The 27518-nt window shown below is 51.7% G+C and overlaps 2 protein-coding genes across 2 annotated transcripts in view; one reads left to right on the forward strand and one right to left on the reverse strand.

Moving 5' to 3' along the window:
• Positions 1-3868: 3868 nt before the first annotated feature.
• Positions 3869-10053, reverse strand: LOC111162376 (retinol dehydrogenase 8 (all-trans)). Its single transcript, XM_022526754.1, is given in 7 exon segments — positions 3869-4084; positions 4195-4378; positions 4710-4803; positions 5929-6108; positions 6758-6919; positions 9892-10011; positions 10014-10053. Coding segments are annotated over 7 exon segments (996 nt in total).
• A 1802-nt stretch (positions 10054-11855) lies between these two features.
• The window catches only part of LOC111162468 (collagen type V alpha 3 chain), a 36947-nt gene continuing 21284 nt past the window's right edge, over positions 11856-27518 (forward strand). The window contains 27 exon segments of the mRNA XM_022526905.1: positions 11856-11943; positions 15584-15742; positions 15837-16026; positions 16102-16258; positions 16921-17025; positions 17324-17476; positions 19284-19397; positions 19503-19649; positions 20695-20742; positions 20816-20857; positions 21175-21237; positions 21800-21874; positions 21971-22054; positions 22235-22291; positions 22382-22435; positions 22613-22666; positions 23234-23287; positions 23369-23422; positions 23591-23644; positions 23995-24039; positions 24147-24200; positions 24383-24427; positions 24588-24641; positions 25162-25206; positions 26162-26215; positions 26305-26349; positions 26480-26533. Coding sequence (XP_022382613.1) covers positions 11856-11943; positions 15584-15742; positions 15837-16026; positions 16102-16258; positions 16921-17025; positions 17324-17476; positions 19284-19397; positions 19503-19649; positions 20695-20742; positions 20816-20857; positions 21175-21237; positions 21800-21874; positions 21971-22054; positions 22235-22291; positions 22382-22435; positions 22613-22666; positions 23234-23287; positions 23369-23422; positions 23591-23644; positions 23995-24039; positions 24147-24200; positions 24383-24427; positions 24588-24641; positions 25162-25206; positions 26162-26215; positions 26305-26349; positions 26480-26533 — 2148 coding nt within the window.

Below are 27518 nucleotides of genomic sequence, written 5' to 3' on the forward strand. Positions count from 1 at the left end.
CCAGCAGCTAAGACCGGCCGTCAGCTCTGGCTTTCACTGACGGCCCTGGACATTTGCAATGCCCCTGTCCCTTCCACTACCTCCCTTTCCTGATCTCTCCTCCTTTGGGTGGTGGGTTCTCAAATCTAACTTTGTACCTGAGTGGAATTGGGGTGACAGGCTCACTCCCTAGTTGCAAGACAATCTGGGAGAGAAGGCCGATCTGAGAGAGACGTATTTTCCCACACCAAGAGCCTATGAGTATAGGGTTTGGAAAGTTGTACGCCCCACCTATAAATATCGAATTTGGCCTCACTTATGATGAGGTGACTATAATGGCTTTTCCTTCTTGGGAAGAAGATAACTTGTCTTTTTTATTTTTTTAAGATTTTATTTATTTATGTAGGGACGCCTGGGTGGCTCAGGTGGTTAAGCATCTGCCTTCAGCTCAGGTTGTGTTCCCAGGGTCCTGGGATCGAGTCCCCACATTGGGCTCCATGCTCAGTGGGGAGCCCGCTTCTCCCTCTGCCTGCTGCTTCCCCTGCTTGTGTTCTCTTTCACTCACTCCCATTCTCTGACAAATAAATAAAATACAAAAAGAACTTTAAAAAATATTTTATTTATTTATTTGAGAGAGAGAGAGAGGGAGCATGAGTGGGGGGAGAGGCAGAGGGAGAAGCAGACTCCTCGCTGAACAGGGAGGGAGCCCCATGATGGTCCCCCAAGGGGCTCAATCCCAGAACCCTGGGATCATGACCTGAGCAGAAGTCAGCCGTTTAACCGACTGAGCCATCCAGGCATCCCAAATTAGTCTTTCAAAATAATTTATATAAGGGAGTTTCTTGAAAAACAAGATAATGTTGGACTTAGAAATTGGGATGGTGGAGACCTTCGGGGTAAGGCAGGCAGCAAATATCAGTACCGTTCTAATGGTGGAGTCTGACGGTGAGCTAGTCTGCATGCGTTTTGCTCCCTGGCTCTTTCACACGAATACACTGGGTCTGTCAGAGTCCTGGATGGAAAAAGATAATATATTCAAAGTGGGTAATTTGGAGATCAATGAAGACAGGGACAATTGTAAAGGTGAAGACAGAAGGTGTGTGTCCCTAGGGAAGATAGTGCAATGTCATCCTGATGGCAATTGTGGGGGTCCCAACACCATCACTGGCTAAAGGGGGCATAGGGAGGGAGTGGTTTTCAGAAACTGGAGCTGGGGCCTTGGATGGATGGAGAGATGCTGCTAATACACGGAGACCCCCATGGAGGGAGCCTGGGGGAGAAATACTCTGGTCTTTCTCCTCCCTGCCACTCAGCTCCTGCTGAGGCCTCCTACTGGCACTCCAAAGACCTCTAGCACATGTGTGCTTCATATATTCCTTCAAAAGAATGTATTTAATTTTTAAATTGAGGTATAATTCATATACCATAAAATTTGCCATTTTAAAGTGCACGATTCAGTGGTTCTGGTATAGTCACAAGGCTGGGCAACCATCGTCATGATCTATTTTCATATATTCTCTTTAACATTTTTTTTTAAGATTTTATTTGTCAGAGAGAGAGAGAGCATAAACAGGGGGAGCAGCAGGCAGAGGGAGAAGCAGGCTCCCTGCTGAGCAAGGAGCCCGGGCTCCGTCCCAGGACCCTGGGATCATGACCTGAGCTGAAGGCAGATACTGAGCCCCCCAGGGGCCCCATTTTCATATACTCTTTTCCGTATTCCAACACAGCTTCAAAAATCCAGTGTCAGGGAGGAGAACGGAGGGGTTCATTTGACCAAAAATATTAAGTGGCCCCAGTATATGTGCACTGACTCAAAGAGACCTCTTTCATGGGCCCTGGACTCAGTTTCTCTTGTCCTAGAAGAGGTTACTAGAGACCCTTAAGGTCCAGCATACACTGAGCTGGACAGACCTAGGCTTGAGTCCTGCCCTCCCCTCTGCTCTGGACAACCTTAGTTTCCTCATTTATGGATCGGGCAGGTTCTGAGGGCCTCTATCTAACAAGGCTGCAAGAGCAGACATTAATTAAAACACCTTCGACTGGAGCCTGGCATTCCAAGGAGATAGTTAAACAGGAGCCACACCAAAAGCTCCAAGCGAAATGGAACACAGTGCAGGGTGCTTCTCCTGTCATTTCACTGCCATTATTGTTAGCTCCCCTTTCCAGAAGATGACACCAGGAAGTCACCTGCCCAGGGTCACCCGGTGAACAAGAGACAAGGTCAACATTTATACCCAGAGTCCATTTGCTTCCAAACTCTCCACACGAGGGCCAAGAAACTTGGACCCCAGTTGCTTTTTAAAAACTTTTAATTGTGATAAAATGTACAAAACACACAATTTACCATCTTGACCATTTCTGAGCATACACATCATTAGTACTGAGGCCACTCGCATGGTCATGCTGTCATGACCACCCTCCAACCACAGAACTCTTTGTCTTGCAAAATTGCAACTCTCTCCCCACTCAACATTGACTCCACACCCCACGCTGCCTGGCTCCCCCCATCTCTACCTTCTGTCTCCGTGGATTTGACTCCTCTAGGGACTACATCTAAGTGGGATCAGACAGTATCTGTCCTTTTTCTGTCTGGCTTATTTCACAGAGCATAAGGTCCTCAAGGTTTACTCATGTCGCAGTAGGTGTTGGAATTTACCTTCCTTTTTTTTTTTTAAAGATTTTATTTATTCACTTGACAGATCACAAGTAGGCAGAGAGGCAGGCAGAGAGAAAGGGGGAAACAGGCTCCCTGCTGAGCAGAGAGCCCGATGCGGGGCTCGATCCCAGGACCCTGGGATCATGACCTGAGCCGAAGGCAGAGGCTTTAACCCACTGAGCCACCCAGGTGCCCCGGAATTTACCTTCTTTTTAAGGCTGGATAATATTCTGTCTTGTGGATATCCTCATTGAGTTTATCCAGTCTTCTGTTGATGGACCCATGGATGGAATTGCTTCCACATTTGGCCATTGTGAATAATGCTGCTATGAACACGGGTGTGCAAATATGGGTTTTGAGACACTGCTTTCAATTTGTTTGGTTCATACCCAGAAATGGGATCGCTGGGTCACATGATAATTCTGTGTCTTTCTTCCTTCCTTCCTTCCTTTCTTTCTTTCTTTCTTTCTTCCTTTTTGAGGAACTACTATACTCTTTTCCACAGTGACTATACCATTTTACTTTCTCAGCATCAGTGCCTCAGAGCTCCAATTTCTCCACATCCTCACCAACACTGGTTACTTTGCTTGGTTTACTTATAGTAGCCATTCTAATGTGTTTGAAGTGAAACTTAGTTTTTAAAAATTTTTTATTTAGACACAAGAAATTGAGCTTTATTAAATATTTAATATAGTGATTACTCGTGGATACAAATACATATTTTATGAAAAAAATATACATGCACTACTGGTGAGTGCACAAACATTTTGCTGACAGAGTGTGTGACCAGAAAAGTCCGAAGACCCGTTAGTCAACTCAGTTCTATGGGAAGGGGTTTTAGATCACCCTTATATTCCCAGGCCCAAGATAATAAAGTCCAGACGTTGAATGAAGCAGTCTATCTCATCTTTCAAGGTCCAGCAACAATGTTGCCTCCTCCAGGAAGCCTCCCTTGCTTTGCCAGACATAGCTCCAGGTCCTTACTCTGGGCTCCTCAGCCCAGAGTCCAAGCGTTCCTCTTTCTGCCCCAGCCCTGACCATGGAGGGGTGTGTGGATGGATGCTGAGGAATTTCTGGGGTCCAGCAATGCCCAGGCACAGAGTGATGCCCAGGAAAGAAGGAAGGAAGGGAGGAAGGAAGGTAGGAGAGAAGAGTCTGTACTGGCCTCTGAGATGGGTGTAAACTGAAGAGACCTGGCTGTTCAGAGGTGGGGAGAGTTGGGTGAGGCTCTGCTCACCGGGGCCATATTCGGAAGCGGAGGCAGCCACAGGCCAGACATCGAAGGCCAATGTTGAGAAGGCGTGTCCAGCGGAAGAGCAGGCAGTGGGTGGTGCGTACATACAGGCTGCCTGAGGGGTCTACAGTCTTGAGCGCAATCAGTGGGGTGTAGCGGGCGTTGGTCTGTCGGCGCAGGGGTGGCCTGGTGGAGCTGATGACTTTGACAATGACCTATGGGGTGGATCCCTGAGCTCTTGGATTCGGGGAGGGGGGGTGGTTTGCAGGGTGGGGCACCCTCATATATCTGAGCCATGTCTTGGGACTCTGGGTTCCCCACTCACCTGGGCTACATCCTGTGGGCTCTGTCCTACAGAGTGAAAGAGCTCCCTGGAGGCAGGGAGGTAGAAATCCCGGAAGTAGTGCAAGGTGTCAGGGTCAGTGTCTGGGAACTCGGCTGTGGAAACCTGCTCCAGGAGCTTCCCCTCAAAGTTAGTGACCACTGGGCCAGGTTCCACCAGAGTGATGCTGGGGACATCAGTAGGGGTAGGGGGTCTGGTACTCCAACCCACTCTCGGCCCCGTTACGGTCCCTCTTCTCCTCTCTCCCCCCATTTCTCTCATCATTACTTCATCCTTCCTGATTCCCCCAGCTTCTCCACTGCCCATCCCCCATACTCCTCCACTGTCTTCCAGTAACTCCCTTTCCCTCATTCCTGATTCCACTTTCTCACCGCTGCCTTGTTTTCCCACCATCTCGGCCTTCCCAGCCCACATCCTCTCACCACCTCCCCTTCCCTCATCTTTCTCCACCACCGTCTCCCATTCCTCCCCCTTCACTACCCAAACGCCCGCCTCACAAGATGTTGAACTGCAGCAGCTGGACAGCCAGACTTTCGAAGAATCCCTCCAGGGCAAACTTGGAGGCTGCATAGACTTCATTGAACACCACACCTGAGAGGATTGGAGGAGGTTGGGCCCTTTGGGGTCTGGGCGACAGGCTTGTGGGACCAGAGGGGCATGAGGTCTTCAGGAGACTGAGCAAAGAGGGTTTAAAGATCAGAATGGGGGGGATATCTAAGGCCAACAGGATGAGTGTACATATGTATGATGGGAGCATATGTTGAAGGATGAGCCCATATGCTTAGGATGAGATTGTCTTGGGGTGCCACGTGCTGCCTCTTCCCTGTGCTCCATTTGCTCTTGGCCCTGGAAAACCCTCCTTCCGTCCATCCTCTAAACCTCTGAGTCACTTGAGCATAGAATTGCCAGGGTCCCTGAGGGCAAGTACTATTCAGCAGCTTTCTTATCTGTCCTTATTAAGAGTGAATGTGGCTCCTGAAGTCAGGAGCTACAGCTAGAAGAGGGGCCACAGGGATGGGACTGATTGGTAGTTACGGATTCCCCATGGTGGGGTAACAAATAAGGTAGATTCTTAAAACAAACAAACAAACAAACAAAAAAAACACAAATACTGTGGATTCTTCAGGAGGCTGCTGAGGAGGTAAGGGCAGATCCCAGGGAATTTCCAGGGGGAGGAAGGGCATCTAGAGGGGTTCAAGGAGGAAAGACCCAGGAGCATGGATGGCAAATAAGTGGCCTCCATAGTAGGCTCATGGCAGATGTCGCTAAACGATCACTAGTCTCTTTTTCTGCAGAACCTCAGAGCTCCAAAGCTAGATGTCTCTGGGGCTTGGTTAGAGGTATTTGTCAAGAAAATGTCACAGGAAAGGAGTTCTGGGGCACCTGGGTGGCTCAGTCGCTTAAGCATCCGACTCTTGATCTTAGCTTAAGTCTTGATCTCAGGGTTGTGAGTTCGAGCCCTGCCTTGGGCTTAGAGGTGTCCAGAAGTAGCACTGATGCTGGATGGGGATGGCCGTTGCAGCATTTACAACACTACTGCTTAGCTCTTGCAGCATGGCCTACATAATCTAATCCACAAATGTTTCCTATAGAGCTTCAGAATCCTTCTCAACACAAGCTCATTTGGAATATGAGCCAAAACCTATTTGCCATTCTTCTAGCCTGGGGAGGGTCAGATGCTAGGAGGATTCCCAGGGGTGGGTCCCCAGGGCTTACCCTGCAGCCCCATGACACTGCTGACCACCACAATGTGGCCCTTTCGCCTTCTCTTCATGCCAGGAAGGACAGCTCTGACCAGACGGACAGCCCCGAAAAAGTTGGTATCAAAGACGTTCTGCATGGCAGCTAGGCTGAGCCCCTCCAGGGGCCCCACCAGGCCCACTCCAGCATTATTCACTAAGGAGGGGACTGAAGGTTACTTGGAAGTCCCCCCAACCCTTCTAGTGTCACTCCTCTAGGGACACTCCCTGAATTATCCCACCCCCTACTCCAAATTCAGGGCCAGTCCAGAGTATCCTGAGTGGACAATTGTGGAACCCTGATGATCTTTACATATAGTTTAGCATTTGTTATGAGGACCCTGGACTCCGGGTGGGGGGAAGGGATGCTGGGAGCAGCCTCCCCTTAATGCAAGAGCAATTCAGCTCTGACCCCAATTTGCATCAAAACAGCCACACCCACCCTCCTCAGAAGGTCTTTGAGAGATCATGTGTTGCTTCTACATCATGCTCGGTTTCCCAAATGACTCATCAAAGTAACTTTTCCAACATATGGTTTTTGGAGAAAAACCATATGTAACAGAACACCATATGGTGTTCTATTCGGTAAAATCTACCCTACCCCCGGGACTCAGTTTATTTCTTGTAACCCTAATAAACTGGTACCCTGGGCTTTTAGCCAGCTTGCCTACACCTTCTGTCCAGGGCTAGAGGTTGCTGGTGAAGCAAGAAGGCTCGTGCTCAGACACTGGAGAGGATTCACTACAATGAGGACCTGTGCTTAGGTCAGGGAAGGGGGGGTGACCCCAGGGGCTGTTCAGTCTCACCCAGCACATCCACTTCCCCTCCTTGGATGCCGCTGAGACACTGGGCCACTGACTCGTCACTGCACACGTCCAGCTGGGCCACGGTGAGGGTCTGCCCCAGAGCTTCCCCAGCAGCTGCCTCCAGTGTCTCCTTCTTTCCCAGGTCCCTCATGGTGGCCACCACTGGGGACAGAAAGCAGAGTTGGGGCAAGCACTGGGTTCCTTTCCCCTGTGCATTTACTTACATATCTCCATGATATTGCATGAGCCGTCACAGAGGGATGGAGACCCACGGGTTTACACACCTATTTTACTATACAACCACAAATGCATATAGTGTAAATACATTTACATGTACTTTCATCCATCCTTTCATCACTTTAGTCCTCCATCCCTCCATCCAACATTTACTGAGCATGTACTTAGTACACATTATGCTCTATTCTCGGTGCTGAGACGACTGCATGAAATAAGGTGGACAAAGTGCCTGCCTTCACGGAATTTATAGTCCAGTGAGTAAGGCAATAAAATAAATAGAGAACACATGGCCTTGAGAAAAGAAATGCATACACATCTAGGGTCAATATATGTGCGTTGTGTGTACATGGAAATACAAATAGCCACATCTACATCAGCCACAGAACTGGCGATTTATTGAGTATCTACTATGTGCCAAACACTGTGCTACACACTTTTATAAGCATTGTCTCTACTCCTCACGAAGAACCCTATGATAAGGTAACGGGCTTATTTTCCAAAGATGGCCACAGCATCTTTCATCGCATATGCTCTTTGAGAATTTTGCTGTTCTCCCTCAAGACATGAAATCTCATTTCCCTCTCCTTGAATCTGGTGTCTAGCTGGGCACTAACAGAACACGGTGAAAGTGACATTGTGTGGCTTCTGGGATTGGGTCAGAAAAGGTATTGCAGTTTCTGCTCTGTTTGCTTTAATGTTCATTCTTTTTCTTTTTTTTTTTTCCCAAGATTTTATTTATTTATTCATGAGAGACACAGAGAGAGAGAAAGAGAGAGAGGCAGGGGGAGAAGCTGGCTCCCCACTGAGCAGGGACCCCCCCCCCCAATGCGGGGCTTGATCCCAGGACCCCAGGATCATGACCTGAGCTGACGGCAGATGCTTAACCATCTGAGCCACCCAGGCGCTCCATTCTTTTTCTTTTTTAAAAGATTTTAGTTATTTATTTATTTGAGAGAGACTGAGAGAGCAGGAATGGGGGAGGGGCAGAGGGAGAGGGAGAGAGAGAATCCCAAGCTGACTTCACTCTGAGTACGGAGCCTGATGCAGGGCTCAAGCTTATGACACTGAGACCATGACGTGAGCCAAAATCAGGAGTTGGATGCTCAATTGACTAAGCCACCCAGGCAGCCCTGTAATGTTCACTCTTAAAATCCTCGGCCACTTTGTAGCAGCCCAGCTATCCTGAGGCCACCATGCTGGGAGGAATCCCCAAGCTAGCCAGACAGAGGAACCACATGGAGAAGGCCTGACATTATTAGAAGGAGGAGAGATGCCTGCCCAGGGCTGTGACTAGTCCCCGCTGTTCCAGTTGTAGCCTCTGACCCTGAGCAATAATCACCTAGCTGCCCCCTTCCAAATTTATGGCTTTTGTAAACCAAAAACCATGGTTTTACAAAACCATGAGTTTTTGTAAACTATGACTTTTGTAAACCGTGACTACCATTGTCCTATTACACCAGAAATTTTGGAATGATTTGTTCTTTAGCAATAGTAGCCAGAATAAGTAGGTAAAGTTACTGTCCCTATCACAGAGATCAACACACTGAGGCTAAGAAAATGAAGTTTCTTGCCTGTCCCACCACTAGTAAGTGTTAGAACTGGGATTTGAACCTCGGTTTGTGGGAGTGCTGAGCTCAAACCCCTCTGTACATGTTTGTATCCTTCATGCGTGTGCCCATGATCATGCATGCACAGCGCCAGGGGCCGTGTTCATATAGTCTGTGGGCCTGTGTGACTCACGGGCATCGCACAGATGAATGGGAGCACATGCATCTCCATAAGTGACAACTGTGGTCCCAGGGTGTGGGTTACCTGGGCTCAAATCCAGGCTCTGCCACTTTCCAGCGGGGCGATTTTGGGCAAGAATCCTTGGCACTCTGTGGCCCAGTTTCCTCATTTCTAAGGTGGGGCTAATGATAGTGGCCACCTCATAGGGGTGATTGGGGAATTAAATGACTTACTAGATGCATGACACTTAGATCGGAACCTGGCACATTGTAAGCACTCCATAAACATCCTTCAGTTTCATACATTCATCTGCCTGTCCAGGGCTGTGACTAGTGTCACAGGGACACACACAGCACAACTACTTCCCTGCGCACTGGCACTCGGTCCGTCCCATCCAAGGCTGTGTGTGTCTCTAAGACAGAGGGCAGAGGGTTGGGAGAAGCTGCTCTGCCAACTGGGGCAATGCCCTTGCCCCCAGCAACCTCCTTGTAAGTAGCAGCCCTTTACCCACTTCAGCTGCAGCCTGCTCTGGGTCAGAGGTTCCCATGGGTGGAGCAGACCGAGGCAATTTACTCCAGTTGCTGGAGGCTAAGTCCCTAGATTTAGAGGCCCCCTTTAAGCCCCCAAGGTCAGGTTCACTTAAGAGGCTTATCTTGGAGCAGTAATCTGGGGAGAGGTGGGGGAGGGGAGTCCTAGGGAATGCCCAAGAGGAACCTTAGGGATCCCCTCCCCACCAGCCCTTTAAAAAAATCACCTACCCCCCCCCGCTCCCCCCCACCTCCTACCATACACCACGCTTACTTTGCTTCTTAGCACTTATGAGCATTAGACATATTATACAATTAAAAAAAAGTCTGTTTATTGTCTGTCCTTGCTCCCCTCCCTCCTTACACTACTGCTGAGGACAGAGATTTTTGTCTGTTTTGTTCATAGCTGTGTTTCCAGCACCTAGAACAGTGCCTGGCACCCAGTAGGTGCACAAGAAATATTTGTTGGATGAGGGGATAATTCCTGAGCAGAGGTGGGAAGGGGGCCTCCATGTGTCCTCTGTCCCCCTCAAGCCCACACATACAGCTGATGGGATGGGCTAGTGGAAATGGTGCCAGAAGGGCTGAAGGTCCTCAGAATGCCCACCCCTGCCCCTCCCAGCCCCACCCTGGGCCTCTAACCTTGGTAGCGGTGCCTGTGGTCATGAGCCAGCTGCACTGCAAGCTCCAGCCCAATTCCTGAGGAGCAGCCTGAGATCAGTACAGTCCGGGGTGCGTCGGCCATGTTGATCCCTCCCCGGATGGGTGACCTCTGCTGGCCAGCACCTGACTCCTGCCACCCATCCTAGCCTCATCCCCCCTACCTCCTAGACACCCTCCCATCTTTCCCCTGCAAGGTGAAGGGGCTCCAGAAGACACCAATTCTGAACTGACCCTGGGCAGGCAGCTGGGGGCGGGGGAAATCTTTTAACCTCAAAATAGCCTCTTTCTTTTATCTGTTAAAAATCTCTTCTCACTGCTACACTCACAACTAGGGTCTTTTTATTATGACTGTAAATCATTCGGGGGTGGGGGAATTAGCAGGGGCATTCTCTTCCTGTCAATTCTGGGCAGAGAATCTCTGATGGGAGGCAGAGAGTGAGAGAAAGTGGCAGAGAGTGTGGTCCCAGAAGGCTCCTTTCAAACATGAGAATGGGTGTAGATACGTCAGATGATGGGGGTAGACCAGGAAGAACTTCCCAGCAAGGCAGGGCAGGGCACTCTATGAGAATTTTTAGCAGGAGAAGTCTTAGCCTCTGAGGTCCCTGAGGAGGGAGAAGAAGCAGCTTGGGGAGATTCCCTTTCTTCTCCCCACCCCACTGCCCCCTTTTCAACTCTCAGGCCAGATGGGGCTCCACCCCTCCTCTCTAGGGACACAGACACTCTTTGTCCGAAGAACCAGAGGCTGGGAGGGAGACACTGCCAGCTTCTCCCTCTTCCCCCGTGGTGGGGCAGTTCTGGGCCCAGGAAACGCCCCTTAGGTTTCTCCGTGCAGAAGCTCCCTCAGATCCCACAAGTCTGTGCTTGTTCAATTGCACAGACAGCTCCATGTGACCCCCCCGGGGGGGGGGGGATGAGGGAGCTTCACAGTGGGGGGTCCCAGTAGGGTGAAGGGCAGCTCTACCTCACTCCAAGAATGGCAGGTATCCACCTCTCCCTAAGGCAGTGCCCTGCTTTGAAGTAGGGCCAGACTTCCCCCATTTAATGGGGGCATATGTGAAGATTTGGAATTGGGGCTAAGACATCTGTTCGGGGACCTGAATCAGGGAGAAGGGAGGAGAGGGCTAGGGATGGAAATGGGACCCTTTATTTGAAGATTAAGAGTTTGGGAGAAATTGAGGACTGTGTTTTGGAATTCGTGTCAAAGGTTTGGGGGTGAGGCCAGGACATCCAATTCTGGAATTTGGGTGGAGAAATGAGGGTTTGGGGTAAGGCTGGGAACTCCATTTTGTAATCTGCTATGAGACTGGGGGTGGGATGAGGATTCTTTATTTAGACACCCAAAGGGAAGGACTGGGAGGAAGCTGGTACCTTCCATTGTGTCTAAGGCACTGGGGTAAAGCAAGTGGGTGAAAATTTGGCATCAGGCTGGGACCCCTTCTGGGGGCCTGGGTGAGACAGAAAGTATTTGGTATAAAAAAGCTGTATAAAGCCTTAACTCCAGGGTCTGGGTGGAGGCTGATGGAGGCTGAAGGTTTGAATGGGGCTAACATCTGTTTTGAGGGGGCCTGTTAGGAGGAAAGGGTTTGGGGTAAGTCTGGGGCCCCGAATTCTAAGGCTGGGTGGGAGTGACCCTTTTCCTCCACTGTGGGGTGGGACAAGAAGGGCCCCCGCTCCCGGCTCAGGGCTCCAGCCCTAGCCGGCCAATCAGCACTCGGCACAAACTTTCCCAACTCCCCCACCAGCTGTCAGCCACCCCCCCTCCTCCAGCGAGCCCCGCCCGGCCGGGCGCGGGAGAGCAGGGCGAGGCCAGGGCGGGGTCTCCTGCAGTCTCCTGCCGATCCGAGTGGAGCCGGCCGCGGAGAGCGAGTGCCCGGAGCCCGAGGAGTCGCCGCGCCCCGTAGACGCCCCGGCCGGTCCCCGCCTTGCGTGTGGGCCCCGCCGGGATGGGGAGTCGCGGAGGCCTGGGCCAGCCGCGGGCCGGCCTCTGCCTGCTTTTGGCCTCGCTGCAGCTTCTTCTCCGGACGCAGGCGGGTGAGCCGGAAAGAAGGAGACAGGAGTAGGATCCAGAGGGCAGGATCTAGCGAGCTCCCAAAAGATGGGGTGGAGTCAGGAATGGGGGGCGTGCAAGGGGGGCGTGAGTGTAGCAAGTGGCTGGGGTGCTCTGTTTGGGCGCGAGTATCCGACTCTGGGTAATTTGTGGGTGTGACAGCTGGGGGGAAGGGGATACGTGTGACCGAGTTTTACTGGTGGATGCCTTGGAGTGAATGCAATTTATAGGTGTGTGTGTAGCAATGTGTGTGAGGCCATTTGAAGTGAAAATGTGTGTGGGAGTTGACGATTATGTTATGAATGTGTGATGGGTGATCCCTGGCCAACTGTGTGATTGTGAGTTGTGGGTGTGTCTGTGTAGGGCTGACTTAGAGAATAATCGTGTTACGCGTGTGATTGTCTTTGGGTGACCCGATGAGGGGTTCGGTTGTGATTTGGGGGTGTAAAAAATGGCCCATGAGGACGCGAGCGGATGATTCTGGGGGTGATGCTGAATGGGGACGAGTATGGGAGGGGGCTAATCGGGGATTCAAAGTTTCCTTTGCATCGCCCCTAATGGCTTCATCGTATTCTTCCTCTTCCTCCTCTGTCTCCAATTGGCGCGCCCCCACCTCCTCTGCCCCCATTTCTCCCCTCCCCCACCCTGCTCTCCCCAGAGCCGCGATCAGCACCATGGACAGGACCTCGGGAGGGCCGCGGTGAGGGGCGAGGCGGGGCGGGGCGCGGGGCGGGGCGGGGCGGAGCGCGGGCGGGGGCGGAAGTGGAAGTTCTTCCCCCCAGCTGAGCGAGCCGCGGGTGTTTTTCCTGAGGAATTTCTCAGGGGCCTCAAGGGGTCCCGGGGGCCGCCGGACGAGTGAGTCAGCGCTGACGCACGCCCAGCTGCGCGCTTCTGGCTGGACGCCGCGCTCCGCCCCACAGGGTTCGGGGTTGGGGGCGCCCAAGGGTTTGGGAAGGTCCTTCAAGTGGCATCCCTGGTCTGAGAGAGGCTGGGCTTTAGGCACTCCTGGAAGTCCCTCCCTAATGTGAACTCAGCCCCCAACACACACACACACACACACACACACACACACACACACACACACCCCGTCCTACACTTTCTCACTTTCTCTGGAGTCCAGGGAGGTGCCTGTTCACGTGGATTGTCCCAAACTGGCCCATGTCCCATTCCCATGCTCACACATCCCCACAGTCGTGCAATCTCAGGCATCCATTCAGAATATAAGCCCTCGGGGACACCAGGAATTTTCAAACACCGGTGCCCACGCCCCAGGCAACCCCAGCAGCCACCCGCCACAGGGTCACAGCCTTTGTCACCCTCCTACGCCTTGCAGCCCTGGCACAGGCTTCCACTGGTATCCACGCAACCCTGTCAGCATTCACAGCCTGTCACCCGCTTGCCGAGGTGGCCATACTCTCACGTATAACCACATTCCCGCATCTCCAGTCTCATCTGTTACAATCACAGACCCACCTGCTCACTGACAGGACCCCAGCCCACATGCACGTCCAGTCACTCACCGAACACCCGCACCTAATCTCCCCACTGGAGGCCAGATACTCGGCACACACCACACATCCACAGATCACATGCTCAGCCATTCCCTGGTCCATAAAGAGTCATGGACACACTTGCACAATCTCATGCACATGTACAATGGCATATACACTCACACCTATGCTCTCCTACCTTTCTGAGGAGATCCCAACCTAGTGCCTGCCTACCTCCCTTCATATCCTAGACCCCATCCGACATCTCCCTGGGGCCCTGACCAACACAGGGGAGAGTGTGGGGGAAGGTCAGGCTGGGTCCCTGGCAGACCCCCACCCTCTGGGCCTGCAGGCAGGACTCAATGCCTCTTGTGTGTCTCCTTGTCACAAAGCCAGCCATGAAAAGAAAGGGCAGTCAGTTTCTGAAAGGTCATTACAGAGGAGATACAAGATTGAAGCAGGAGACATTTGGGTTAGGTGCTGGGAAGGACTTTTTCAATGTGAATGAGCAGCTAGGCGAGAGGCTACTCCTTCCCACAGCATAGAGACAGGGGTCTGGGTGAGGGGAGAGCCACACTGCATGGGGTCATGGATCTCAGCTGTCCGCTGGGCTGCAGCCTGGAGAGGGGGCAGCTGGGATAATCATTCTGTGGGGGAGTGACCCTTGTGGTTGACAGAGCCTGGGAGCTCAGATCTTAGTCCCAGGGGACTGTAACCCAAATACCTCTTAATAACAGCCCAGCCAGAGAACAGGCAATTAGAGTGGGGGCTGGTGGCAGCAGCAGAATTGGGGGGCGTGGATGGAGAGAGAGAGAGAGAGAGAGAGAAGGACGGGGGGAGTAATCTACACAGATATATATATGAAATACCAATAGACAGAGAGAGAGAGTTAGGAAGTAAGAGAGAAAGAGAGACACTGATTCAGAGTTGGACGCAGAGAGGAACCTGGAAAGACCAGCAGAGAAAGTGGGACAGAGAGAGAGGGCAGGGAGGGGGAGAGAAGAAAGAAAGAACAGGAGGTTGGAAGCAGGAGTGAGCTGAGGCTGGAATAGGAGTCTGTAAGTTTTGGAGAATGAAGGATCTGACCCAGGAGGAGCTGGATGGGGGTCCCTCATCCAAGCCCCTATCTCCCCCAAGTCTGGCCCCCCACCCTGACTCCCATTGGTGAGGTCAGCAGAAACTCCCCCAGGGTGAGGTCATGGGTGGATTTGACAGAACTGGCTTCTGCCAAGGGGTTGGGTCAGGGGGTCAGTGGGACAGTCTGCTGGGGGGAGGGGAGAGCAGGCAGGGGCTTTGGGCCCAGGGGAAGCCCCCACCCTCCCCGCTCAAACCATGTGGTTCCACTTAGCACTGGCCTGCTGTGTGGGGTGGGGCTGGTAGGATGGCCTGGATTCGGATCTGGTTGGGCCAGACCAGTTCCTTCCTTTCCTGGGATGAGAGTAATAGGGTCAGAGGGAGGAGGTCAGGAGGTTATTAGAGAGAGGTGGTCATAAGGAGGAGGCTAGAGAGGGTGATAAAATGGGGAGGTCACAGGTCAGATAGAGGAGACTGGGATAGGCAGAAGGAGGAGGTCATGGGTGATAGTGATCAAGGAGGAGGTCAGAAGGAAGAAGTCAGGAGAGGTCGTGGTGAAAGGGAGCAGATCACGGGTGATGGTGGTCAGGGAGGAGGAGTTCAGAGGAAGTGGTGGTCAAAGGAGGAGGTCGGAGGGAGAAAGTGGAGGAAAAACACACCACACTAGGAGCCCCTCCTCTCCAAGTGGGTTTCCCCTGGCAGGGGGCTTCAGGCTGGGGAAGAAGCCCCAGGGAGTCAGTTGGTGTGGGGGAGTACAGAGAAGGGGACAGTCTGGCTCCGGGGCTCAGGCCAGGAAGCCTTGATTCATCCCAGAAGTAGGTCAGCATTTTTTTTTTCCCTCACCAAAAAACCAAGGGGGGGAAAAAAAACCAAACAGGAGTCAACAGGCTGATGAAGCTCGAACAGCTGTGGGGTGGTGAGATGGGTGCAGGTCCCAGGCCCGCTCCTTCTCCCGGACCCACAAACACAGCGGGAGGCTGAATTCCCCAAATCTGAGCTACTCACTTGAAGTGCTGGGTTTGTTTTAACTGCCCTGCACCCTGGCTTCTCTCTACAGCAGGCCCTGTGGATGTGCTGAAGGCCCTGGGCGTGAGAGGAGGCCAGGCTGGGGTCCTTGAGGGGCCTGGCCTCTGCCCCCAGAGGGCCCCAGAGGGCGATCGGGCATTCAGGGTTGGCAAGGCCAGTACACTTGGCATCCCCACGTGGGAGCTCTTTCCAGGTGAGTCAGGGAAGGAGGGGTGGGAGGGGGTCATTCTGGGAGCATGGGTCACTGCTAGACCATCTGAGATGCCCCTTTCCCTCTGCCCCTTCAGATGGGCAGTTTCCTGAGAACTTTTCCATGCTGATCACCCTGCGGGGCCAGCCAGCCAACCGGTCTGTCCTTCTCTCCATTTATGGTGAGGGTGGTACTCGGCAGTTGGGCCTGGCTCTGGGGCCAGCTCTGAGCCTCCTAGGGGACTCCTTCAGTCCCCTCCCCCAGCAAGTCAACCTCATGGATGGCAGGTGAGTATAGGGAAAGTTGGGGTCCAGAGAGAAGTGGGGTGAGAAGCACCCCCCACTGAGACTTTCCCCTTGCAGGTGGCACCGTGTGGCAGTCAGTGTGGATGGCGGGATGGTGACTCTGGTGGCTGACTGTGAGCCTCAGCCCCCCGTGTTGGGCCAGGGGCCTCGATTCATTAGCACAGCTGGACTCACTGTGCTGGGGACCCAAGACCTCGGGGAGGAGACTTTTGAGGTAGGGCTTCAGTGATAGGGGAAACCGAGGCAGAGGGTGGGTGGGAGTTTTGTCCACAGCCTGAATGTGGAGCAGATAGGAGAAGGGAGCTGTCCAGTGTGCATCTTCATGGTGTGCGAGATTGTAGAGTCACAGAATGATAATGCATGATGGCGCGTACTTGACTTGTTGGGGGAGAGTAGGCTGGGGACACAGACGGCTCTGGTTGTTATGATGTGTAACTGTCTGCGGGTGGTTGTGATGCTGGGTGCTGGCAAGGCGTGCCTTTGGGTGGCTGGTGACAGAGGTGTTTTTGGTGTGGTGACTGTGCTGTGTGTGGTTGTGATATGTGTCCCTTCCCGTGGGCCAGGGGCCACATCCGTCCTGTTCTTCTCCTTATCCCCAAAGCCTGGAAGGGCACCTGGCACGTATTAAGGGTCACCATGTGCCTGAGAGCGAAGGAATAATGTGCTTCTGGTGAGACAGATGTTGTGGGGTGTGGTTTGCGGTTGTGATTTGGCGTGACCCTGATAGAATCTTCCTACTCTCAATTTTGACGGGCAGAGGGATTGCCACCCCCTCCTTGTACTTAGGCTGCTCTGGGTAGAGGGAGACTTGGTGCTTGGGATGGGGTGTCAGAGTCAGCCTGTGGCTCCCATCCCTGACCCCCATCCTCTCCCCAGGGAGATATTCAGGAGTTGCTGATAAGTCCAGATCCCCAGGCTGCCTTCCAGGCCTGTGAGCGATACCTTCCTGGCTGTGACAGCCCGGACCCTACCACCACAGGGGTGAGTGAGGCACTTGTCCTGAGGTCACAGGCTGAGTTATCCCTGGCTCCAGGTCCCAGGAATGAGTGAATTCTGACCCCTGCCCTCAGAAAGATCCTAGGCATGAGTGACCTTGACCCAGGTCACATAACAGTGAGTCCAATGCCCAGATCATATGATTGACCTTAGGTCACAGGGCTGAGTGAGCCCTGGCTTCAAAACATAGGACCAATGGGCCATGTGCCAGCATGGTCCCAGATGACAGAGTAATGGAGCCTCCATTGTGGGGCTCTAGACCTGATGGGGGTCATCTTCCCAGGTTCCCCAAGGTGAGCCAGAAACTCTTCCTCCTCGTCGGAAGGGAAAGGGAAAAGGGAAGAAAAAAGGGCAAGGTCGGAAGGGGAAGGGCAGGAAGAAGAAGAACAAGGAAAATTTGGCCCCAATCCCACCTCCTGGCTCCCTGGAGAAAGAGGTAAGGGATCTGCAGTTACTCACCTCTGCTTTTTGCCTGACCTCTGGTCCCTGATTCGCACTGATTGCTGGTGCCTAATCCAAGCTCTCTGCCTTTGGTCTCCAGTCCCTGACCTTGACTCTTCTCAGCTGACTCATAACTGTGTGTGTGTGGAGGGGAGGGCTGGTACTGTCCTATGAGTTTTCCCATATCTGCCCCCCAACATCTAGTTTTAGGGGCTGGAGGAAGGGGGCATACCCGGATGAGTACCTTATTGTTAAGGGGTTTTTGAGGAAGGCTACTAAGGGCAGCCATTAGCTGGGGTGAATAATGGGTTCATTAGTTAGAGCATCATTGTTTGGGGTTGACTCATTGGGGCCACTGGTGAGGGTTATTCATTGGGAGAGTCTAATTTGGGGGCATTATTTGGCTTCAATGAAAGAGATTGCTGGTTGGGCGGTCACTATAGGGATGTTGATTGAGGTCGATGTTTGGGAGGTTCCTAGGTGAAGGTCATTGTTGGAAGTCATTGATAGAGACCACTGTTGGTGTTACTGGTATCACTGATTTAGGGTTAATGGTAGGAGGTCATTGCTAGGTATCATCAATTGGGAAGGTAGGTCATCCGTAGGGGACCACTGATTAAAAGGTGTTTCTGGGGTCACCAACTGGAATCATCAGTTGAAGGGATGACTTTCAAGGGGTCCTGGTTGAGATAATAGGTTTGGGAGTCCTTGATGAGCTATTAGTTAGGAAGTCATTGATGGGTCATTGGTTAGTGAAATTACTGTTTGGGGGTCTTTGGTTGGGGAGTAAGAGTTGGGCTCATTCATGGGTGTTCATTGTTAGAGGATCACTGGTTGGGGAATAATCAATTAAGGGGTCACTGGTGGGGCTTATTAGTTGAGGGGCCACTAGCTAGTGCTTATTATGGAGGAGGTCACTGGTTGGGGTCATTAGTTGGGGAGGTCACTGGATGGGAGAATAACTGGTTGGGGCCATTGACTGGGGGACCATGGATGGGTCAACGGTTATGGGAGCAACTGCTGTGAGATCAATGATGTGAGTTATTAGTTGGAGGGGTCTTTGGTTAAGTCCTTTAGTGGGGATCATTAGTCAGGGGTTATTGATGGGGGTCATTAATTGGAGTTACTGGAGTTAATAATGGGCCACTGGCTGTAGGAATAATTGGAGGCCATTAATAGGGGCTTGTTAGCTGGTGGGTCATCCTTGGTGCAGGCCATTGGCTGAGGTCCTTGGCTGGGGAGAGTCATTGGTTGCACTACATCTATTCTCAGCATCAGTGGAGAGAAAGAAATGACCACTCAGGCCCAGAAAAAGAACCCCTCTCCAACTCCTTCCTTAGTCCCAGCCCCTCACCTGGGCCTCTCTTACCCTCTTTGTGCCCTTGACCAAATTCCTCTGCAGCTGTCCAAGCTTCTCTGATTGAGGCCTGCCTGGCTGACCAGTGAGCTCTGCCTTGGGAGAAGACATATAGGATACGCTTCCAGGAGTCTGGCCCTGAGTACTAGACCTTGACTTTGATCTCTGGGCTCTGGAGCCAGTCCTACTCTGCCTTCCAGGTCTCCAGACCTGGCTCAGCCTTGCTCCTCTTCCACACTAGAAGCCTCCCCCTGCTGGCTTTTCTGGTCTAGTCAGCACACATTTGCCTCCACTGGGCAGCCCCCTACCTTATACCCCTCTGGTGTTTTTTGTGAATTCTTTGTTCCCATCCCCAGATAAGGCACTCCTGGGGGGCAGAGCCTATCTCCTCTTTTTGTCTTTATTGGACTGAACCCCAGAACTGATACTCCTGTTCCTGTTGCAGACCTCCAGCCACAGCCCCAAAACAGAGACACCAGCTTCAACTCTGCCTCCGACTCCCACACCTTTGTTCATCACCACCTCTGTGACCATTGGCCACAATGTCACCATACTAGAGGTCAATGGGAAGTGGACGGGGCTGGAAAGGAAAGTCCTGGGGCAGTGGTGGTGGTGGACAATGAGGAGGCCAGGGGCAAACTTTGGTCTGTTTCAATGTTCTCAGGGGGGCCTGGACCCTGACAATGGAACCGAACTAAGAACACTGGAGACTAAGTTAGCCAAAGAGGACAAAGAAGGAGATGGCCCCACCATGGGCCCTGACTTCCAGGCAGCAGAACTGCCATCACAGCCTCAGTTCCACATCTTTCCTGTGAGTCTGAGGTTTTGGGCTATGGGGGGATGGGAAGTGGCAGGGAGTCCTGCCTGGAGCTGCCTCCCATATTTTCTCTTCTACTTTCTTGTTATTTTGCCTAGAATGCCTTCCCACCACCCCACTGTAGTCAACAAATATTAGCACGATGCTAATGTGACAGGAGCTGTGCTAACGGATGGCTCTGTGGGTAGGATGGTGCATTTGGCTTTTAGTCCAAGCAAGATGAGAAGCCACTTGAAACGGAGCATGATCTGATCTGGAGCTTTCAATTCCTTCTGGCTGCTGAACAGCATATGGACTGTAGGGGGAGCCAGAGGGGCAGCAGGGAAACCAGTGGTCTATGCAACAACAGCCTGGGGACCTGGATGAGGGTGGTGGCAGTGGGGATAGAGAGAAGTGGACAGACTTGGACCATGCTCCATTTTGGTCTTGCTACTGGAGATGGAGAAAGATGCAAGGATGACTTGGTAGATGCATGGTGGCACCTTTGAATAAAATGGAGAAGCCTAAAGGAAAAGCAGGGGGGAAATCTTAAGAATCTCGTTTTGGGTGTGTTAAATTGGCAGCCCCTGCTTGGCATCCAAATGGAGATGTCAAGTGGGTGATTGCTTAGAGGATTTGGGAGTTCAAGGGACATGGTCTAGGCTGGAGATAAGACTTGGAAATCAACACCAGAGTGATGCTGTCTTTAGCCAAGGGATTGGATAAGGTTGCTTAAGAAAATAGTGCAGACAGGGAAGGAGCCAAGTTCTAGCCTTGATGTTGGACAGGGGAGGAGAGGAATAATCATAGCCAACTCACCCTGAGTGCTTGTTATGTCCTAACCATTGTTTTAATTTATTCTTCTTCCCATGGGATATATACAGTTATCATTCACCTACTGACTCTACAGGTGAGGCCATAGGAGTTGAATAAGTTGCTGCCCATCATCCAGGTAGTGAGAGGCAGCTCCAGGATTAGGATGTTCCAAAGTCCACACTCTCCTCCTTGATGATGGCCAAGACTCACATCTTTTTTTTTCCTCTTCATTCCCTTGCCCCAGAGTGCTGGAGAGAAAGGAGCGAAAGGAGAACCAGCAGTGATTGAACAGGTGAGGGGCCTGGGGCTAGAAGGAGGTGGAGGGGTCTGGGCTAGAGTGGGGATCACACTCATTTCTCCCTCAGGGACAGCAGTTTGAGGGACCTCCAGGAACCCCAGGACCCCGAGTGAGTCATGGCTGCATTCCTCCCCTTTCCTTTCTCTTCTAGTTGGGGTGTTTGAGCCCTTGGGGTGAAGGGCTGGGGTATAATGTTGTCATATCATTAAAAGATTATTACATGTTTGAAGCTCACAGGATGAGTCAAAATAGGGGTTGGGATGTAAAGTGGGGGATAGATGTGGGTCAGTATAGTTTTGAGGGGTCAGAGAATGGCTCAGTGATGGGTAAGGAAGTGTGCAAGGGGTCAGGGTCAGTGGTGGGTTAGAAGTTGGCTTGGCTCAAGCTTTGCATTTCTTATGACTTTGGTTCCTCTGTCCTCAACAGGGGGTGGTTGGCCCCTCAGGCCCCCCTGGTCCCCCAGGATTCCCTGGAGACCGTGGTCTACCGGTAAGAAACTCCCTCTGGATTATATCCTTCTGGGAGGAGTGAGGTTTCAGGCTGTGAAGTGGAAATTGGGAACTTGTATGTCTGAATGTGGATCTGAGAGTCAGGGACTGAGAACATCATGCTGAAGATGGCATTGACCTAACCCACTCATCTCTCTCCCCATCTGTGAATTGTCACCCATCTTCTTTCTCTGGGGGCCTTCCCCTGCTTTTCTGTTCCATCTGTCTCTATCCCTGAGTGTCTTTCATCTCTTTCTCCCCATGTCTCTGTCTTTCTCTGTTGCCTCCATCCCTCTGCCTCCCCATCTTTCTCTCCCCCCTCTGTCTTTGTCTTTCCCTGTCCCCTTTTCTCCATCTTTCTACCTGTGTCTTCTGTCTCTCCATCTCTGCCACTTTTTATGACTCTCCCTCCTTCTCTCTGTCTTTCTCTTGCCTAATCTCTTTCTTGCTCTCCCTGCCTCCATCTTTCTCCATCTTGCTCCCCTCTCCCCCTCCAACTCTCTTATCTCTGTCTATGTCCATCTCTCTCCCTCCATCCCCCTTTGTGTCTCTCCCTCTCTCAGGGTCCGGCTGGCCTCCCAGGAATCCCTGGCATTGATGGGATCCGGGGTCTACCAGGCACTGTGATCATGATGCCGGTAAGAGGGAGATAGGCTGGCACATCCTTGGGGGTTTAGTCCTGACTGGGGAGGGAACCTCTCCTTGGGCTTCCCTCACAACTAGCTGCCCCCTAGTTCCAGTTTGCAAGCAGCTCCCTCAAAGGACCCCCAGTCTCCTTCCAGCAAGCCCAGGCTCAGGCAGTACTGCAACAAGCTCAGGTGAGTAGAGGAGAATCAGGGACCAACAGGGGCTAATGGGAGGACATTGAGAGAGTGACAGGTTGGGAATAATGAAGGCTAGTCAGGAGGCAGGGGGATATTTTTCTCCTGAAGATGCCTTTTGGAAGGGTGTTGGTATTTTTGGGAGACCTGAAGTTCTGTTCCCCTCCATCTTTCCAGCTGTCTATGAAAGGTCCTCCTGGCCCAGTAGGGCTCACTGGGCGCCCAGGCCCTGTGGTGAGTAAGGAGTCTTTATGGAGGAGGGGGGATACCTCAGCGGAGGGGGAACCCTCCTTCTAACTCCATTACCTCATCTCTTCCTCCAAGGGTCTCCCTGGGTATCCTGGTCAGAAAGGAGAGATGGGAGAAATGGGGCCACAGGTGAGATTGGTGGGGATGGGGACAGGATTGGATGGGAAGGACCTTCTCTCAGAGAAGTGCTTTTTAAGGACAATGACAAAGGGGCTGAGGATACCTTTGTAATTATTGCCCTTCCTAGAGAATGATTTAAAGTAAGTCCTTCCTCTCCTTTTTCTTCCTCCTTTTTTTCTCTCCTAGGGTCCCCGAGGCCTTCAGGGACCTCTTGGGCCCCCTGGCCGGGAGGGAAAGATGGTGAGTAACTTGTAGGTCTTTAGGTCATCTCTCATCCATCCCTCAACACCCAACATGAGCCTTGGCTCCTCGCCCCCAGGGTCTGCTGGTGTCATTGGTGGGATAAGGGCACTGAGAACAGAGAATAGCAGCTCTACTGAGTGTGTCACAAAGGTATCTGGCCAGGTCACAGAGTCAAGGAGGACTTTCTAGATGGAATGATGCTTGAACTGAGATCTGAGGTATAACCAGGTGAATAGGAGAAAAAGGGTATTCTAAGTAGAGGGAACAGCACGTGCAGAGGAAAAGACTGGTGCACTGAGGGAGATGATGAACAAGATAATTCCAGACAGTTTTAAATGCAACGAGGAACACAGAGCTGGACACTTAATGGAGACTGAAGATTTTAATTATTGTGATGGTGGTGACATGGACTAGAGCAAATGGCCTGGAGGTAAAGACTAATGGACAGGTTCAAGATGTATTTGGGAGGTTAAACTGGTACACAGAGAATCCCCCAGGATTCTGCAGGAGGAAAGTACTCAACAAACAGTAATAGGTATCTTGATGCTGTCACCTCCCTGATAGGGCCGCTCTGGAGCAGATGGTGCTCGGGGCCTCCCAGGGGACACAGGACCTAAGGTAGGTGATAAGGTCAGGACTGGGATGTGGCGGGACTGTCAGATCAGGGATTCAGGGCTCAGGTGGTGTCTCTTTGTGCAGGGTGATCGGGGTTTTGATGGCTTGCCAGGGCTGCCTGGAGAGAAGGGCCAAAGGGTGAGTGTGTGAGGTCCCTCTACCATACCAGGCCTCCCAATATCCATCCATGGTACCCTCTCCACCCCCAGTATCAGAGGCTCCATCGCTGTGTGTGAGCTCTCATCCCATCCTTTCCTGGACCAGCCCCACGTTTCCACTCTGAACTCCCTCTGTTCTCAACTCCAGGGTGACTTTGGCCATGTGGGGCAACCTGGCCCCCCAGGAGAGGATGGTGGGAAGGTAAGTTTGGAGGAGACAGAATGGTCTAGAAGCTAGAAGGCCAGAATGAAGGTCAGAGAGAAATAGAGTATTCAGGGGACAGGGTGAGAGGCATGTGTCATTAGCCTCGGTGGGGCTCCAAAAGGTACATGGAGAGCTGGGGGCTAGTACCAGAGTTAATAGGTGAGACTCAGGATTGCAGGTACAGGATTGGGGTCAGGGGCCTGGACTGAATCCCATGTGCTCAGTCTGTTGGTCACTGCCTCACGCTCTGACTCTGGGGTGCCTTGGAAGTCTCCCCAGACAAAGGGAAGGTGGTTTTCTGAGTGTTTCTCTTCCCCCCTCACCAAGTGATGAATGCTTTCCTGCAGGGAGCAGAAGGACCTCCGGGGCCCACTGGCCAGGCTGGGGAGCCCGTGAGTATCAGGGACCTCTGGATCCTTTGCCTGGCACAGGGGAAGAAGTCACGATTCATGGGGCATCAGGGCAGTGATGCTGGAATAATGCTCCTACCTCCTTGCAGGGCCCCCGAGGACTGATCGGCCCTAGAGGCTCCCCTGGTCCCCTGGGACGGCCGGTGAGAATGTCACTTTCTGTCCACATCCCTGCTTGTCCTTTTCTCACCTCTGTCCCCTCTGCATGTCCATTCCTGTTACCTGGTTTCTCTGCCCGCTCATCTTTCCACCTGTGCCTCTCGGTGTCTCAGACTCAGGCTCCTGTGTGGTATCTGCCCGGGTCTCACACCCTCTCCTCCCCCAGGGTGTAGTTGGAATTGATGGTGCTCCAGGAGCCAAAGGAAATGTGGTACGTGTTCTGCCTTCTGACCCTTAACACTTTCTGATGCCCTGACTCCATGATCATCCATCCATATCCCTGTCCACTCTCATGACCCCTATTTCAACTTCACTGACACTTCAACACCATGATCCCTTCCAGCTTCACAGTACCTCCCCTTTCTCCGCAGGGTCCTCCAGGAGAACCAGGCCCTCCAGGACAGCAGGGAAATCCCGGGTCCCAGGTTTGAGCTATCATTTTCAATAATTGGGGGTGGCAGTAGTCAGCTAAGGTCATAGACCACTCTCAGCCTTTCCACTTCCCAGCTCACTACCCATTTTTGCCTTCCTTTACCCCCCCCTTTTTTTTAAAGAGAGAGAGCAAGCGGTGGAGGGACACAGAGAAAATCTTAAGTAAGCTCCATGCTTAGCATGGGACTCAATCCCACAACCCTGAGATCATGATTCAAGCTGAAATCAAGAGTCAGACACTCAACAAACTGAGCCACCCAGGTGCCCCACCTTTACCTCTTTTTTTTTTTTAAAGATTTTATTTATTTATTTATTTGACAGTTGGAGAGAGATCACAAGTAGGCAGAGCGGCAGGCAGAGGGAGAGGGAGAAGCAGGGTTCCCGCCAAGCAGGGAGCCTGATGTGGGGCTCGATCCCAGGACCCTGGGATCATGACCTGAGCCGAAGGCAGAGGTTTAACCCACTGAGCCACCCAGGTGCCCTCACCTTTACCTTCTTTTTTTATGTCCCTAGGGACTCCCTGGCCCTCAGGGACCTATTGGCACTCCTGGGGAGAAGGTGAGTGACAGCCCCACCCATCACCACCCTTTCCTGTCTTCTTCCTTCAACTCTGTCTGTAGGAAAAGCTCCCCGACTAGGACCCTTTTATTAGCCCTGGGTAATGATAAATTGTAACATTCCTTAAACAAGCCCAGAGTTTAAAAAATATTGTTGGGGGGAAGGGTTGGTTGGGAGAAACAGAAATCCACCAAAGCTAGATCACATAAGGAGATATTCTCAGAATTTAGGGGAACCCAAAGATGCCAGTCATCACAAATATTAGTAAGACCCATGGGCCAGGAGAGCCCTTTCTCTGGGGGCCTGTGGTGTCATCTTATTCCTGTGCACATCAATTCCATCTCCCCCAGCAGACAGGCTTGTTTCTCCACATATCTTAGTCTGTCCTCACTCCCAGGTTCTATTTCTACACAATTTTGTGCTGCTTTAATCACAATTTCAGCCCCTAGCTCCTCTTGACCTTACAGTTTCTTTACCCAAATCCATCTGATTGTAGTTTCTATGAAGTGAGGTGTCGCTTACCTCAAAATTTCAGAAGAAAATCTAATTGGCTTAGCTGGGCCAAGGGGCCCACTTCTGGACCTATTCACTATTTGTAGAACATAGGGGGTCACCCCATGCCTTCCTGGGCTCACCTCTCATCAGATGAAGACAGAGGCACTTCTAAAGAAAAGGATGTGGCTAAGGAGTCCACCCACACACTGTTTGTTTGTTTGTTTTCCCCTCTACACTGTTTTTACCTCCCTTGTCTAAACTCTCCCGGAGATGGAGGATTTCTGAGGCTCAGAGAGGGAAGGGGACTTACCCAGGGTCACACAGCAAGTCTGGGCAGAGCTAGGAAGAAATTTCCTAGCCTGTGGGATATGCTTGTTCTGTTATCTTGAGTAGCTGCAGGTCTGAGTAAGGCTGTTCCTGGTGAGATGCCAAACTCCCCCTACTGTTCATTTTCTTTCAGGGTCCCCCTGGGAACCCAGGAATTCCAGGCATTCCAGGATCTGATGGCCCTCCGGTGAGAACTGGGTGCAGGCAAAAGGAGGGAGAAGGAGGAGGCTTGGGAATTTGAATGGCAAATCTGTCTCTGATGAATTCTTTCCTCAGGGTCACCCAGGCCATGAGGGCCCCACAGGAGAGAAAGGGGCCCAGGTAAGTGGCCTGTAGAGAGACTGGGTTGGGGATGAGCTTGATAGGCAAGACTCATGAGGAGAGAGATGAGGGCACCAGGACCATGGAGTGGGGGAAGAACAGGATGGCTCTGATCTTATCTCCATCTCAGGGACCACAAGGGTCTGCAGGACCCCCGGGCTATCCTGGACCTCGGGGTGTGAAGGTACGTGATACTTGGTGCCTGCAAGTAGGGATGAGTCATTGGCATTGGGTCTGGGGAACCAGTTTCATGGGAAACGTGTGCATGTGTGGTGAGAGGTATCAGTTGGCCAGGAGAGGTGTGGTAGGAGTAGGGTTTCAATCTGAGTGACAATAGGTAGAATTATGTGCGTTACTTGGAGCTGAACAGCCGGGGAAATATTGCAATGTAGTTGTCACCTTGTAGTTGAGAATAGTTAGGCCTATCTGAGGCTGGACCATTTCACTGTAAACACAGTCCAGGTCAGCACACCGTAGTGAAGCAGACAGTTGGGCTTTAACGCAAGCCCAGGGCCATGCAATCCTCAAGCACAGAAATAGCTCTACTATTGACCAAGGGTGGGGACATTGGAATCACATCTAATATAAATTTAGTTACATTGTAGCAAGATTGGTACCTGTGGTCTAAGAACAGAGTTTGGTGGTAGCCAAGAGGCAACTCATCACATTGTGGCTTTGTAGGCAGCTCAGTTATACTATAACCAAGGAAGTGGCGATATTATAGTCAGCCACAGAGTCCTGCCGGTTGCCAAACTAAGAGTTACATTGTAACCAGGCATAATTATATATAGTTAAAGACTATGTTGTAACTGATTCTAGCTACATTGTAGCCAGGGTTAGAGAGTCATGGTGGCCTAAGCTTGGTTGGATACATTGTGGTTAAGTGAATCCCCTTGTGACTGGAGATAGTCATGCTATTGTCAAAACAGTTATATTGTATTTAAGTACAACTTCATTATCGACATTGAACTCAGTTACATTGTGTCTCTCTGTGACTAGAGACAATCACGCTATTGTCAAAACACAGTTATGTTGTATCCAAGTGCAATTTCACGATAGTCTCTGAGCTCAGTTACATTGTATCTCTCTGTGACTAGAGACAATCACGCTATTGTCAAAACACAGTTATGTTGTATCCAAGTGCAATTTCATGATAGTCTCTGAGCTCA

Source organism: Enhydra lutris, unplaced genomic scaffold (assembly GCF_002288905.1).
Source record: "Enhydra lutris kenyoni isolate GAN:26980312 unplaced genomic scaffold, ASM228890v2 scaffoldscaffold92, whole genome shotgun sequence".
Lineage (NCBI taxonomy): Eukaryota > Metazoa > Chordata > Mammalia > Carnivora > Mustelidae > Enhydra > Enhydra lutris.